The 17,451-nt window shown below is 37.6% G+C and overlaps 1 protein-coding gene across 1 annotated transcript; it reads left to right on the top strand.

The window, feature by feature from the left end:
* The first annotated feature begins 11,424 nt into the window (after window positions 1-11,424).
* On the top strand, window positions 11,425-16,834 carry SLITRK1 (SLIT and NTRK like family member 1). Its single transcript, XM_019039484.4, has 2 exons — window positions 11,425-12,022; window positions 12,475-16,834. The coding sequence occupies exon 2, from the start codon at window positions 12,528-12,530 to the stop codon at window positions 14,616-14,618; it is 2,091 nt and encodes a 696-aa protein (XP_018895029.1). The 5' UTR covers window positions 11,425-12,022; window positions 12,475-12,527; the 3' UTR covers window positions 14,619-16,834.
* Window positions 16,835-17,451: the final 617 nt, after the last annotated feature.

Here is a 17,451-nt window from a genome sequence, read left to right as displayed (position 1 = left end):
TTGCTAAAACGGCTGCTGCGACGAAGGAATGAAAATAGCAAAAAGTGATAAATAATGGTATGAAACCCATTCATTTAAGATTTGAAGCCATATACTTTGTTTACTTAGAATTAACACTTCAGTAAAAGGCAAAATTTGGCTGAATCGGTAAATTTGCAAATGAAATAGTAATCCTAATGTGTCAGTAAATAATCTTCTAAATAGTGTCCTAATGATGTTGTAACATTAAAAAAACTGAAAAGAATTATACTTTAAAAAATTTAAAATATGTTATTATCACAGATTATTTTTATATTACTTTGGTCAAAGTAAATAAATGGTAAAACTTATGAGCAAAGTTACAGGTTTTTGATATTTTATGTTTTAGTTACTGTATTCATTTTCAATTTCAGAAGGAGTAAAACATGGGGGAATTATTATCAAAATATTTTAAAATTCAACTTGGTAAAAAAAAAGTGTAGTAGAGTATATTAAAACATCCCTTCAAATAAACATGAGAATTAAACAGATTTATTTTGTATTTATCTTATTGTTTTATACTTAATTTTTGATTATTATACTTTAAGTTCTAGGGTACATGTGCACAACGTACAGGTTTGTTACATATGTATACATGTGCTATGTTGGTTTGCTGCTCCCATTAACTACTCATTTACATTAGGTATCTCTCCTAATGCTATCCCTCCCGTATCCCTCCACCCCATGACAGGTCCCAGTGTGTGATGTTCCCCACCCTGTGTCCAAGTGTTCTCATTGTTCAATTCCCACCTATAAGTGAGAACATGCAGTGTTTAGTTTTCTGTCCTTGCAATAGTTTGCTCATAATGATGGTTTCCAGCTTCATCCGTGTCTCTACAAAGGACATGAACTCATCCTTTTTTATGGCTGCATGGTATTCCATGGTGGTTTTATACTTAATTTTTAAATCATAGTGATAATATTTGCAATTTCTGGTAGTGATATTCTTCAATAACAATTATTTTTATGCAGGTCGTATGCTAATAAACAAGCAATTTAAGTTAGCAAAAGTCACAAACATTACAAATAACCAATTTAACTAAATGCAGCTAGATTAAAATAATATGTGGTCAATCTAATGATCTGTAAAAATCAATGGCTGTGTAAAATAAGCCTAAAGTCCTTTTAGAAACCTACTGTAAAATGAGACTTTCCTAAATTCGTCCTCTTCAAGTAAAACCTATTATACCAAAAACTTTATGTAAGAAAACATTGTTACTCTATGAGTTTTAGAATGCAAATCCAGTATCTGTTTTACACAATTACTTTTAACATTAACTAGTAAACTTACTTCAATTATTCATATTTTCACTACATTTGAAATTTATATGCTGATATATTTTCCATGCTAGTGAATGGATTTTTTTTTAGAGTGAGAATTTCAAGCTATGCCATATTGGAAAATGGGTTGAAGGGAGTTAAAAAAAAATAGGGTAGGCAGAGAATATTACATAGACAATGACAAAGAATGGATGTCATCCATTATTATATACAGAAGCTTATTTTCTCAAAAGTGAGTTACTATGTCAATTTTATTGAAAAAACAAATGAATCTAAAGAATATTTAGTCACTTTAAAAAATCATTCTAATAAGAAGCAAGTTGAAACAGAAAACCACATTTCGGAAAACACACATATGTGCATTTACATATATGTATGTGTGCATACTTATATTATGCAAATCAGCTACTAGATAAAAGCTCACATCCTAGGCTTCATTGTACTATGTTAAAGGGAATGGTTTTGGGCAATGCAAAATATTCTAGGAAAAGTATACCTTACTGTGATTTAATTATGAACTTCATCTTGAAATAGTTGGAAACTGAGTATGTGTTGTGCTTTTAAGATAAACCCATGTACCAAGCTATATTTAAAAATAGAAATAAATGACTATGATAGAGATGATTGTCCAAGAAGAAACAGGAACCTAGCTAGCTACGCTAGCTGCAGGGACACAGATACAGGCTGAATGGCATTAAACTTAAAGCTGAACTTGACTTCTGGCCATAAATCTCAATGCCACCCTCAAAGTGATGCTCTGACTTTTCAAATGTGATTACAAAATTTAAATTTGTTTTCTCCTGTGTATTCACAATAATATTCTAAAACTCTGAAACATCATGGTCTCAGATTTAGCCCTAGTTACCTACTTTTTGGTATATCTTTAATAAGCTAGCATTTGTAAAACGATTGACGGAATTTGCTGGGGACAGCGGCAATTTTTACGTGAGAAGAGGTTCTGGTGGGTACATTAGTTATCAATACTTTCCTTTAGAATGTCCCATGAAGAATTTCCTCTTGAATTGTGATTTCAACCTCCAAGATAAACCCTGTGATGAGAGAGATGTTGAATTACAAATTGTTCTGAGCATAATAATTCCCAACTCTAAAATTCAGTCTAAGATAAAACTTAATTTATGAAGTTTCCATTTATAAAAGGTTAGTTTGGGTCATTTTACATTCTAATGGGGAGGATAGAAAATAAATTATCAGACTATGTGGAGATTTTAACAATAGGAGTTACACATTTTTTAATAAGTCATTGAATATTATGCTATTTGCACTACTTTGGGTTTTCATACATTCTTAAATCTCTTACAACTTTCTGTAAAACTAGTCCTTACCTTAATATATACATAAATCTGTCTGGATTTCCCCATTCTCTTTTCATTTCTTGGCTTCCAGCAGCTCTCCTTAAAATATGCATAAATTAATTACTTTTCTAATATTCGCTGAAGGTTATAAACACTCATTTCAACAACAACCACAAATAGAGGTAAAATATGCTGTGTTCTTTAATTCTTATCATAGACATAAATGCTGCCCAACTTATACCTACTTTGAGGCAAGAAATCTGTTAATTATACAGCTTCAAACATGAATGATTCATGTCCAAATATGTTATAGAAACAGGCATGATCAGAGTCTGTGAATTTAAAATTTAGGTTTTTTAATCCTATTTTTAAATTACCTAGAATATACTAGCTAGTACACTATTTATGTCATCTTCATTTACATGTTACAAAAGGGAGATATGTCCTCATTGTTAGGTATACAATATAATTAATTTATTGTATGAATGTGGAAACTTTATAAAGTAAAATTTTGTGTTATCAATATTTACTGCTACAACAACCAGCATAAACCAAAACTTTTCTGGGAAAACAGGCATGCAGAGTCACCCTATTCACATTTTAAGTCAGCCAGATTTTCTGATTTATTCAGTCAGAAAGGACATTTTGTAAAAGGAAACTGGATAGCTCAAAGAATCTCTGGAAAGACCAGAGAAAACTAAGTTGGGTAGATGGACAGGGAAAAAAAATGGTACTCTAATCAGATTTGGCTGAAATTATGCCATAGCACCCATCTGCTGAGGATGGTGCTGCTAATGCTCAAACCTGTGGTAAACCAGATTGCGACATCGCCCCCCTCAGTCCTGGACCCTGAGAACAAGTATGCTGGAAACCATTGCCACTACTATGCTGGGAACTCCACATTCCTGCCATTGCTACTTCTAGTAGAGGTATCCTTCTATTCCTCTTCCCTAATGTCACTAGTTCTCATTTCAAAATCCAGATATGTGAGTCCAATTGGCCAAGCCAAGTCATATGATTTGCTCTGGCCACCATGAGATCTGGAAAAATGACTAATATTTTCATCTTTTATAATAATTTATATGGTTTAACTTCAAACAAGACTTAAAAGGTGAGAAATTGATCAACATTAGGAATAAGATATTTCCCCATAGGAAAAGTGTACAACGAAGTATGATTTCTTGAGTTTCACACCAAAGCCTATTGTATTTTCACTGTTCAAGGAAACTGCTCGTATGTAATAATGCTTCTTCACAACCTAATAATTGCCGTAAGTGTAAGAAGAGCTAATTTTTAACTAATTAGAAAATATGTAGTTTATACTTTAATAATATTTATAAGGTATGCAATACAATTCATTGTATGAATGTGGAAACTTTATAAAGTAAAATTGTGTGTCACCAATATTTACTACTATAACAGCAAGCATAAACTAAAATTTTCTGAGAAAACAGGCATGCATGGTCATCCTACTCACATTATCCTTTGTCCTTGGATAATTCAAAATGTCCACAGGATTCGCATTTTTCATATTGATATCAAAATTAAATACTAGTATACAGTGCTTTACAGAAATCTTTAAAAGGATGGTGTTGACCCTTTTTATTAACCAGTTAGACACGTCACTTACATGATGTGATTTAATGGCCATTACTGAAAGATATCCACCTCTGTTAAATGTATCTCTCTACCTAGTCTGCAATAATGCATGTGATTATGTCTTTAGAGATTTATTCTGGTTTTGTATTTTACATTTTTTGCACACAGTAGGCATTATATGATATGTTTGTATCTTGTCTGCATGTGTGTGCCTTTGTCTGTGTGATAGATAAATAAATAAATGAATGATTTTTAACATATTCCTTTCCTGGAAACTGATGAAACAGTACATGGGTATAGTCCTTTTTTTTTTTTTTTTTTTGACAGGGCAAGGAGGCTTGCTCTGTCACCCAGGCTGGAGTGCAGTGGTACAATCTCGGCTCACTGCAACCTTTGCCTCCCGGGTTTGAGCAAGTCTCCTGCCTCAGCCTCCCGAGCAGCTGGGACTACAGGTGTGCACCTCCACGCCCTGCTAATTTTGTATTTTTAGTAGAGCCAGGGTTTCACCATATTGGCCAGGCTGGTCTTGAACTCCTGATGTCATGATCCACCTGCCTCAGACTCCCAAAGTGCTGGGATCACAAGCATAAGCCACCGCTCCCAGCCCAGAATATGGGTATAATACGTTTTTAAATGAAGCACTGATCATCGCCATCATATGAAACCTCTCAAAGAAACACATCAAATTTTGGTTTGAAATAAGTCCCAAGAAAAATACAATAATAAATACAACAAATATAATAATGTAACCAATGGGATAGAAAGAGAAATAAAGAGAAAAAAGTCTTTATTGGAAGAAAAGTAAGATAATTTAGCCCCTTTAAGATTGTGTCATGGCTCTGAAAGGATTAACAGAATAACAAATAATATTTTTATTTTTATACATTTTATAAATCCAATCGATAAACTAGAGTTAACCTCACTGGGTCTTTAGATTAATTGTTTTTAATAATTTATATTCACAACAGTTAATTTTATAATTTACTTCCTTTTTCAAAAACAGGAATACAGTCCTATCATTAGCATCATCATAAATTATTGGTTGTTGACCAGGTGCATTTTACTGTAATAACTCTTTGGGATATACAAAATGTATATATCATTTTCTAGATAAAAAATTATAAATATATGCATGATAATACATTATAAGATATGTCAAGTGCTACCTAAATAATTCATATATTGGATCACTTTCCCAAATCCCTGGTTTGTGAATTTACCTTGCCTCTGAGCCTTTTTACCCTTGTGATCTGTTCCACAAAGTTTATCACTATCTCACATACTACCTTATTTCTGCTGGAGTGTACATCATACCATATTTTGTGCCTGGTATGCTGCTAGGTGTTAGATATTAAAAGATAGAAACTCTTATCCCTCTCTTCAAGAATGTTATACTTTATTGAAAACTCAGTCTTTCAAATAAGTTATTTTTTTAAATTAAAAAAAGAACACAAAATTTAGTAGTTGTTCTGCTGAATACCTTAAGGAGAAATGCTGTGAAATGTATAGGTGGCTTTGTCTGGAAATGATCCAAAGAAGTGATATTAAACAAAAACATATCTTAAAAGTTGAAGAAAAATCACAAAGACAATGTACTCAATAAATAATCAGAAATTGAACTGTGTTTGCTCAAGTAAATGGATAAGCGTTGGCTTCACTTTAATCGTACTGAACTGACTTGAAAATATGTTAGTGAGGCGCCGTGGCAAGCCTGTAATCCTAGCACTTTGGGAGGCTGAGGCGGACGGATCACCTGAGGTCAGAAGTTCGAGACCAGCCTGGCCAACATGGTGAAACCCCATCTGTACAAATATACAAATATTACCCGGGCACAATGGCAGGTGCCTGTAATCCTAGCTACTTGAGCGGCTGAGGCAGGAGAATTGCTTGAACCCAGGAGGTGGAGGTTGCAGTGAGCTGAAGTCATGCCTTTGCACTCCAGCCTGGGTGACAAAAGAAAAGAAAAAAGAAAATATTCTAAGTAATACTAGTGTTGGCAGAGGTTTAAGGAAATGGCAAATCTCATTTATTGCAGATGGAGTGTAAATTGCCAAAAATTTTGGGAACACAATTTGTCAATTTACATAAAATATGTTAATATTTGTCCTACCCTTTGACCTGGGAATTTACTGTGGTTTGGATATATGTCCCCTCTAAAACTCTTGTTGAAATTTTATCCCCAGTGAGGCGGTACTGAGAGGTGGGGCCTTTAAGAGATGACTGGGTCATGAGGGCTCTGCCCTTATGAATGAATTAATCCATTCATGGATTAATGGATTCATGGATTATCTCAGGAGTAGGACTAGTGGCTTAATAAGAAGATGACTTGAACTAGCACATCAGTTCCCTGGACATGTGATACCTACATTGCCTCAGAAGTCTTCAGAGTTCCTGCCAGCGAGAAGGCCCTCACTATATGCATCCCCTTTGACCATGAACTCCTCGGCCTTCATAACAGTAGAAAATAAATTTATTTTACTTATATATTACTCCGTTTTAGGTATTCTATTATACACAACACAAAACAGACTAAGAATTCTAATTCCAGGAACCTATAATAAGAAAATAAATAATGATGTTAACATTGATTTATGTTTAAGGTGGTTCTTTGCTGCATTATTTATGAGAGTAAAAATTCTAGAAAGAACTAAATATCCAATGGTAAAATTAGTCCTATGAATTATTTTGTGTCATACAAGGAATTAAGTCTCTGATAGTAGAAGATGTTTAATAACATTAAAATTTTTCACAAATAAATGTTAAGTACAAAAAGCATGTTAAAAAGTATATGTATATTTTTACAGCACTAATCTCTGTGGATTTCAACTTTCTTTTTTGTTGTTTTCTGTGTTTCCTAAAACCTATGTAAGTAATATGTATTTCATTATCTTACAATATAATACATACTTCGTAGGAAACACAGACTTTTTCTTCTGTATGTGAGTATCTGCAAGGTCTTGTGAACATACAGAAAATAGTAAAACAAGTGCTCAACAAGTATATACTTAAGCATCAATTAATATAATAAACAATTGTGGAAATATAGATCCTTCTCATATACTTGTAGTGTGTGTAGTATAGTGTGATATATAGCTAAGAGTATTACCCTTACAGGGCAAAACTTTGGTTGCCTTATTCATGTTAAATAACAAAAATAATAAATTAGAATTTCTGAATATATAAAATTATATTTTGATCAATATTCTTTCCAATAAGCCCAATATGAGATTTGTTACAAAAATGAGACTATATGAGAAACTCATAGCCAAACCTATGGCCCAAAGTAATAAAAAATATAAAGTGATATAAACATAGGACAGTGATACTTTAAGCCACATGGTAAAACTGTACATGCATTTTGATGTGTTTTACTGAGATTGCTATTTCTTTGATGAGAAATAAAAGTTGCTAAGTTTTAAAAAGCAATATACTATAAAGGAAATATTATAAAAATATTGTATTAACTTCACCTTCAGAAATTGTGTAATATCTTCATTATCATAGCACCCAATTCCTAGAATATTACAATCTACAAAAATAAGATATGAAAATATGTGTGAGAATCTTACATTCTAAGCATATTTGTTTATAGGTACAATTCATTTATAACACTGTCTTGTAGTTTACAATTATTATCTCAAGATGAAAAAAATCACAATGACCCCTTTATCTTATGACAGTAGTAGATTAAACTTAGGACCAATGAATTCTCTCCTACAGTGGTTATACTGTTTATTACTGGTTTCAAATCATAGTAAATATTAAATATGGTAACAATTATCCTGAGTTCAAATGTGAAAAGTCTAAGGAAGGCAAGAGACACTAGGTCTGTTGTAAAATCATTTTTAAAGTGTTTTGGATTCAGAAAAAAGCAACGTGAAGGGACCAAAAAAATCACAACCTATAATATATACTAGTATGTGTTAAATATACTAGTAAGGAAACTGATCCACAGAAAGCTTAACCAGGGTCATAAATGGCATTGTATATTAAGAACAAAGAGAGGCTTAGTAGAGTAAAAGCTTAGCTCAGGAGTCTGTAGCTTTGTTACCATAACAAAGTCAAATGATATTTTTTAATCTTGGTAAATTAGTCAATGTTACTCAGCCTCAGTTTCCACATCCATAAAATAGGATCAAATTCACTATTAACCAACCAGTTATCTTTAGTTCTCTGCAATAAAAAGTATTGTGGATGAGGGAAGAGTGAAGATAGACTTCCTATATGTAATTTTGTATTTGTTAAATCAAAGTATTACTTTTACAGTTAAAAATTAGAACAGTAATCTTTAAAGTTATTGTGAAGATTAAATAAACTGGATAAAAAAAGTTAGTTATAAATTCTACTTTTTCATTTTAAAAATGTAGTGCACATATGGAAATATCTAGAAACTTGATGCCATTTGGGAAAAAATGGATAATTAACTGGCAAATTTCTTCTTAATCTGAAAAATTCTTTATTGAACAATCAACATACACCTTTTCTTGTTTGAGAGGAGAACTTGTTTGATGAAGAATAGAAATGTGTGAACATTTAATGACACAATTGAAATCTTTTTGGTCACAGCCAGGAAATTAAACTATAGCCCTGAGCAAATATTATCAATCATCATCATCATCTGGAATATCCTTTATCTCCAGCTACTGAGATTATCTGTTGAGAGACAAGGCAACTGAAGGAGTTCACTTGAGCTCAAATAGACAGCGTGGAACCCTTTTAAGAAAAATTCATGCCTAAGAAATATTCCCCTAAGGAATTAGAAATGTTTAGATCACATATAAATCCCTTATATTTTTATTCTCCACCAATAAATTTATTGTTTAACTTGAATAGTTAGGCTTTGAAGTTGTAGGTGTGGTTTTCTAGACCGTTTTATGTCTATAAAATATATTTATTATGAAAATATTATGATAGCTATTATAGAGGGTCCATTTCAATAGACTTACATGTGTACCTCTATATTTTGCTTGCAAGTTTGTATTGGAGATCTTCATATAGGCGGTATAATCTTAATCTTTTCTTCTCAGGTTTAGTTGCTCATCTGAGAACTACCACACTTTTTTCTTAGAGTGCAGAGATAAGAAATTATTTGAAGAGGATATAATTTAAAAAATTTTGTAAGATACCTAAATAGGAGAATCCTAACTGTAAATTTTCTATTGTGATTGGTGTGGTAAGAGGAAAGAAGAAATAAGGGATGAAAGAAAGATACAGAGTTTAAAGGGTGAAGAGGAGAATGAAATCTGAATACAAACTGTAGGTTATCTAAATTCATTTAAGTCAACTTAAATATGTTCTTGGAGTCTCTTCACATAAAGATAATATTCTGTAAGTTGAAAAAAACAGGTAACCTTTTAAGGTTAAAAATGTGGATTTTAGATGATTGTCCTTTCTAAACAGCCAGCATTTTTCTGTTTTCCTTGAGTCTTGCCTACCCCTATCAATCACAGACACCATAAGGCTGATTTCCTTTCTCAGAGTGGTTTCTTGGGCCAAGATATTTTAGACCTGAGTCCTATTTAAGAAGAAACAGAAAAATTATTTCCTTCAGTTGAACTCCTCCACATCTGCAGTTCTCAACTGCATAGCATTTCTTTAGCATAATGGTTTCAAATTGATTAAGGTCTTTTTTTTCACTCTCTACATGTGGTAATGGGTCAAATTAAATGAGAACAGAGTTATTTCAGAAGTGTATCAGGATGTCTAAAAAAGATCTCTCTAGTGTACACACGTGCACACACACACACACATGCATGCACATACACACACACACTGAAATGTCTTCATCCCCACCTCCCTTCACTGAATTTCACCAGAGGAATACAACAAAAATATTTTGTCATGTGAAAACATTGTATATAGATATGAAATTTTCTCCACCCACCTAGAAATTAGATTCTGACCCAGAAAAAAAAATCTTGTAAACATCTTTAAGACCTTCTCTAGCCTTGGGAATTTTCCCAACCCCGGTCCTTTCCCCCAAATTTTTACTCCCCATCTTTCTCAAAATACACACTTCCTTGGACATTTGCTCTTTTGCACAAATTATTAGCAGGCTTGTTGCAGCTGTCCAACTTGCAAAAGACCTAATTAAAAAGGCAAGTGGTGTAAACATATCCTCTCTGCATAGAGTGAAGAAAGGGCCAAACAGTAACTCTATTTAAAAGACCTAAAAATTTCAAATCCTAAAATGATCTATAAATATTTTGGGACGTATTGATGTGAAAAGGTGTCGACTCTGAAAGGAAAAGTCAGCAAAACAGGCTTCACGGAAGCAGGATGTTCACGTTTTCTTCCATCCCAGAAGGTGATATTACTGGATTTTTATAAGCTCAGAGTTTGGAATCTGGTGTTTCCTTAACTGGAAAAAGCCTGAGCTTCGTGTTTCCCCAGCATCAGTGACCCAACAAGCATCTGCGCGAAGAGGAGATGCCGGCTACCTGCAGAGAGCGTTCTCGCTGAGCTTTAGAGTTCAGAGATTTCTATCTCCTCCTCTCAAAATGCAACTGGTTATTTACTTGTAAACATTTAAATTAGTTCAGACTGATGTGAAAACTTTGTCAGTGGGGTGTGTGTGTGTGTGTGCGTGCGTGTAGTGTGCGCGCGCCTGCCTGCCAGTGGGTTTTTAACAGCACTCACAAATCATCTTGGGATTTTTCCCTGCCCCCTCTCCCTTCTTTTCCGGTTCTCAGTTAAAGCTTTCGGGACTGGAATCAAGGACTTCAGCATGCATTGTGTTTCACCCTCCAGAGTTAAATAACATTCAAGAAATATCAAAGAACCTAACTCTCAATGACAAAATTGACTAAATTTCTGCAAGTTTTAAAAGTATATGCCTAATTTATATACCTTGCAAAAAAATTCATACTCAATTATTATATTATGTAACATATATGTTCCGAAAGCCACTTTGAACATACCAAAAGAAATGTTTCAAAGACATCAAATAGCGTAAAACACTGTGCCGCAGAGAAGGAAGAAATGCATTTAAAGAACCGATGAAAATGGCGTGCAGTATAATTACCTCAAATTGCTGTTCGCTTGACACCCTGACACTAATTTTATTCAAGCCATTGGGAAATAAATGTTTTAAAAGCACTCCTTTCCGAATGGTGGAGCTGGTGGGGGCTGTGAGCTCTTTAAGGAAAGGAAAGGGTAAAGTTTCCAGCACGCAAAAATAATCAAATAATCCATTTAAAATAAGCGTCTATGTAGATCGTCAGCCTTTTATGCCCACATTTTTAACGCTTGCCCTGTACGTGGATTGATTTTTTTTTCTTTCAGCATTCCCTAGCCAGATGGATTTTTGCTACTGCAGATCAGCAGAGGGTGTCAGATCTTTCAGAGTGCACCAGGCTGGAACGAGCAGAGCTTCTTAGCAACTCTCTTCTCCGCCCCCCTCCCCTCATTCTCGCGCTCTCTTCCTCCCTCAGACAACTCGCCCCCCGCCCTCCGCCCCCCTCCACGTAATTCCGAAAGAGCAGAAGAAAGAGAAGGAGAACAGGAAAAGAAGAGCTAGTAAGCGAGAGCGAGAGCACAGAAAAGAAAAAAAAAAAAAAAAAAAGCCTTAAGAGGACCGAAGGGGAGGAAAGGAAAAGGATGGACAACCACAAAACGCAGCGATTGCGGAAATTTTCCAGCGCCATTGGCTGGGCAGCGTGAGTCCTTCGGTCGGGCGTGATTTCAGCACCGGGGGGACTGGACAGCACCTCGGGGGGACTTCTGGGCAACCCGCAACCACAGCAAGAACTCCACGAGCAGCCTCAACAACAGAAGCCGCGGAAAACCCTGCTTTGTATCAGAGAGGCAAGGTCAGTCCGACGCACAGCCATGCACAGGCAGTGCGCCTGTACTACGCTGCAAACCCTCTGCTTGTTTCTCTAACATGCGCTTGCTTCTAATTACTAGCATTGTTTCGTTTCTGATCAGTGAAGATCAGTAGATGAGATTCTGTAAGGGTGTACTTTTAATTTATATGTATATATTTAACTTCTTTTTCTGTTATTTTTAAAGGGTTGTGGGGGAGTGGGGTTTTTTTCCTCCTTTTTTTTTTTTTTTTTTTTTTTTTTTTTTTTTGCTTGCCTTGCACTACGTGCCTGGATAGTTTGTGGATATAATTATTGACTGGCGTCTGGGCTATTGCAGTGCGGGGGGGTTAGGGAGGAAGGAATCCACCCCCACCCCCCCAAACCCTTTTCTTCTCCTTTCCTGGCTTCGGACATTGGAGCACTAAATGAACTTGAATTGTGTCTGTGGCGAGCAGGATGGTCGCTGTTACTTTGTGATGAGATCGGGGATGAATTGCTCGCTTTAAAAATGCTGCTTTGGATTCTGTTGCTGGAGACGTCTCTTTGTTTTGCCGCTGGAAACGTTACAGGGGACGTTTGCAAAGAGAAGATCTGTTCCTGCAATGAGATAGAAGGGGACCTACACGTAGACTGTGAAAAAAAGGGCTTCACAAGTCTGCAGCGTTTCACTGCCCCGACTTCCCAGTTTTACCATTTATTTCTGCATGGCAATTCCCTCACTCGACTTTTCCCTAATGAGTTCGCTAACTTTTATAATGCGGTTAGTTTGCACATGGAAAACAATGGCTTGCATGAAATCGTTCCGGGGGCTTTTCTGGGGCTGCAGCTGGTGAAAAGGCTGCACATCAACAACAACAAGATCAAGTCTTTTCGAAAGCAGACTTTTCTGGGGCTGGACGATCTGGAATATCTCCAGGCTGATTTTAATTTATTACGAGATATAGACCCGGGGGCCTTCCAGGACTTGAACAAGCTGGAGGTGCTCATTTTAAATGACAATCTCATCAGCACCCTACCTGCCAACGTGTTCCAGTATGTGCCCATCACCCACCTCGACCTCCGGGGTAACAGGCTGAAAACGCTGCCCTATGAGGAGGTCTTGGAGCAAATCCCTGGTATTGCGGAGATCCTGCTAGAGGATAACCCTTGGGACTGCACCTGTGATCTGCTCTCCCTGAAAGAATGGCTGGAAAACATTCCCAAGAATGCCCTGATCGGCCGAGTGGTCTGCGAAGCCCCCACCAGACTGCAGGGTAAAGACCTCAATGAAACCACCGAACAGGACTTGTGTCCTTTGAAAAACCGAGTGGATTCTAGTCTCCCGGCGCCCCCTGCCCAAGAAGAGACCTTTGCTCCTGGACCCCTGCCAACTCCTTTCAAGACAAATGGGCAAGAGGATCATGCCACACCAGGGTCTGCTCCAAACGGAGGTACAAAGATCCCAGGCAACTGGCAGATCAAAATCAGACCCACAGCAGCGATAGCGACGGGTAGCGCCAGGAACAAACCCTTAGCTAACAGTTTACCCTGCCCTGGGGGCTGCAGCTGCGACCACATCCCAGGGTCGGGTTTAAAGATGAACTGCAACAACCGGAACGTGAGCAGCTTGGCTGATTTGAAGCCCAAGCTCTCTAACGTGCAGGAGCTTTTCCTACGAGATAACAAGATCCACAGCATCCGAAAATCGCACTTTGTGGATTACAAGAACCTCATACTGTTGGATCTGGGCAACAATAACATCGCTACTGTAGAGAACAACACTTTCAAGAACCTTTTGGACCTCAGGTGGCTATACATGGATAGCAATTACCTGGACACGCTGTCCCGGGAGAAATTCGCGGGGCTGCAAAACCTAGAGTACCTGAACGTGGAGTACAACGCTATCCAGCTCATCCTCCCGGGCACTTTCAATGCCATGCCCAAACTGAGGATCCTCATTCTCAACAACAACCTGCTGAGGTCCCTGCCTGTGGACGTGTTCGCTGGGGTCTCGCTCTCTAAACTCAGCCTGCACAACAATTACTTCATGTACCTCCCGGTGGCAGGGGTGCTGGACCAATTAACCTCCATCATCCAGATAGACCTCCACGGAAACCCCTGGGAGTGCTCCTGCACAATTGTGCCTTTCAAGCAATGGGCAGAACGCTTGGGTTCCGAAGTGCTGATGAGCGACCTCAAGTGTGAGACGCCGGTGAACTTCTTTAGAAAGGATTTCATGCTCCTCTCCAATGACGAGATCTGCCCTCAGCTGTACGCTAGGATCTCGCCCACGTTAACTTCGCACAGTAAAAACAGCACTGGGTTGGCGGAGACCGGGACGCACTCCAACTCCTACCTAGACACCAGCAGGGTGTCCATCTCGGTGTTGGTCCCGGGACTGCTGCTGGTGTTTGTCACCTCCGCCTTCACCGTGGTGGGCATGCTCGTGTTTATCCTGAGGAACCGAAAGCGGTCCAAGAGACGAGATGCCAACTCCTCCGCGTCCGAGATTAATTCCCTACAGACAGTCTGTGACTCTTCCTACTGGCACAATGGGCCTTACAACGCAGATGGGGCCCACAGAGTGTATGACTGTGGCTCTCACTCGCTCTCAGACTAAGACCCCAACCCCAATAGGGGAGGGCAGAGGGAAGGCGATACATCCTTCCCCATCGCAGGCACCCCGGGGGCTGGAGGGGCGTGTACCCAAATCCCCGCGCCATCAGCCTGGATGGGCATAAGTAGATAAATAACTGAGCTCGCACAACCGAAAGGGACTGACCCCTTACTTAGCTCCCTCCTTGAAACAAAGAGCAGACTGTGGAGAGCTGGGAGAGCGCAGCCAGCTCGCTCTTTGCTGAGAGCCCCTTTTGACAGAAAGCCCAGCACGACCCTGCTGGAAGAACTGACAGTGCCCTCGCCCTCGGCCCCGGGGCCTGTGGGGTTGGATGCCGCGGTTCTATACATATAAACATATATCCACATCTATATAGAGAGATAGATATCTATTTTTCCCCTGTGGATTAGCCCCGTGATGGCTCCCTGTTGGCTACGCAGGGATGGGCAGTTGCACGAAGGCATGAATGTATTGTAAATAAGTAACTTTGACTTCTGACAAAAAACAAAAAGTGCTGCATGGCTCGCATGGAATCCACGCGCTCCAGGGACTCTGCCCGCCCCCGCGACTGGAGACGGCATCTCGTTCACAGCACCCACCCTCTTACCTGATAAGTTCCATCGTATCAAACTTCCTATAAACAAAATACAGTATAATCAGAAAGTGCCATTTCGCCATTATTTGTGATCGGTAGGCAGTTCAGAGCATAAGTTAACTGTGAAAAAAATGTAAAGGTTTTATTTAGGATATTTGCATGGCTAGTCATCAGTCCATTTTATGAGTTAACAATGTATTTTGTTGAGGGAAGTTTTTAGGGGTTGTTTTGGGTTCTTTTATTTTGATGGTGATGTTTTATTTTATTTTATTTTTTTCAGGGGGTCTTTTTTTTTAATACATATCCAATAATGCCTTCCATCTGAATGTAAAATAAGTACCCATGATTTCTATTATAGTATCAGTGTAATTATTTAAAAAATGATTTTGAGGCAGTTAAGCATGACCAATTAATGTCACTCTAGTGCTTAGGCTGCGATCCTATGGTAGCAATTCTGTGCTGGTATAAATCTTACTTATAAAGTAGGAAAAGAGAACCGAGGAAGCACGTGAAACTTACTAATTCTATTCGAGGATTTTATAATGGCATATTTTTTCAGTATTAAAGCGAAAATGTTTTCAACTCTGGGTCCTTACCTTTTTCCAGCTTCATATTTGCAAGTGGTAAATTGGATTTGCGGTGGAAGAGACAGGGGAGGGAAACGGTTGGGGGTAGATCCCTTCCTGAGCTACATTAAGGCTCTTTCTCTAATCGCCTTACTTAGCTTTTTACCCTTTAAGTAGCTCCTCTTCCCTCGCCCCCACCCTCTACCCCACCCCCACCTTCTCTCAGACTTTACCAAGGCTTTCCCCAGTTCATAAAGGTCTTGCCCCAACACTCACCCCTTCTTTTTTTCCCCCTCTCCAAATGCAGCAGTGAATCCCTTTATTAATACTGGAAATCCCTCTCTGCTGCTTTTGTTGGTGCTGCCCACACTGCAGATATATTAAGGATGTTAGGAGAGATTTGATTTAATTGACTCTGCCTAGATAGGTCTCATTAAACAGAGTGGAGATTTCATTGGTCAGCACTCCTCAATGAAAGACAGACCTAATGACTGGCATTTGAGATGCTGCTGGCATTTTGAATTCAACATCTGCTGAAAACGGTAAAACTAATTAGTGCCCACCCACCCTCCCCGCCCCAGCAACTGCATATTGAAATTTGTTAAACCACTCATCTTTATGGAAATTAATCATTATCCTAAAGAAGTGTTTCTCTCCCATCATCCGGATTTCTGGTTGTGGCCCAGCAATTAACAAAAACAGCTTCAACTGTTCGAATTTTATGAACCAATGTAACTCTGGCCTCAATCATATTCCTCTGGGATTTCTAAACAGCAGTTAAGCTACAAAAAGCAAACAAAACCACACATATTGATGGAGTCTGCATTCCACCACATATCCACCCTTGAGAAGTATGTCAAAAGACTGCAGACTATAGATTTTTTTTTTAAATATAGGATTATAAATCAGCTAGTGAAAGACCTCAGAGCAGTTGTAAGTAGATCTGCCATCTAGAACTCATATTCTAAAGGGAAGTGATTTCTCAGAACAGTGATGTTCTGGAATATGTATTATTTATTTTAACACTTTTTTAATAAAATCTTTATTATAAACCATGACTATTCCTAAGGCCATTCATCATTTTCTCTCTTGATTCTTTTGTTTGTGGACTGCATTTCATGACAGTAAACCTGCAACCTACTCTCCTCTGACAGATATTATGGGTTGTTTTCTATTTATTAATTTCTTACAGGATGGCTTTATTCTTTTTACAGAAAGTACAACTGGGTTCTCGGTAAGCAATCAACAGATTAACTTGTGATGGAAAAATTAGGGAAGAAGAGGCATACATTCGACAATGTTATGACCTTTAGAAAGAAAAGAAAAAATGACAGATGTAGAAACAACATCTCTGGTGGAAGGTGACATTTAATGGCAGATATCTAGTGAAGTATGTTAGTAATTTTGAAACTGATACATGACTAATCTAGGTCAGGAAACTAGAACTTCTCATAGAAGGTGTGCACAGAGGCGAGAACTTTTCTTCATTTTAATTGAAAAGAAATTACAGTATAGAAACCAAGGTTAAAGGGGTAAAATTATTTTTAAATAGTAGTTTCAATGGTTTTGGAGTATTCATTGTGTGCCACGCATGTGCTAAGTGATTTACGTAATTATTTAATTTAATCTCCACAACCACAGAGCAGTTAGTAAGATACTATTTCCATTATACAGA

This window comes from Gorilla gorilla, chromosome 14 (assembly GCF_029281585.2).
Source record: "Gorilla gorilla gorilla isolate KB3781 chromosome 14, NHGRI_mGorGor1-v2.1_pri, whole genome shotgun sequence".
Classification (NCBI taxonomy): Eukaryota; Metazoa; Chordata; class Mammalia; order Primates; family Hominidae; genus Gorilla; species Gorilla gorilla.
The sequence above is the reverse complement of the archived record's forward strand: the minus strand, read 5'-3'. Positions and strand labels throughout refer to the sequence as shown.

Excerpts from the sequence above, each read along its gene's own strand:
- SLITRK1 (XM_019039484.4), top strand. The coding sequence starts at position 12,528 with ATGCTGCTTTGGATTCTGTTGCTGGAGACGTCTCTTTGTTTTGCCGCT.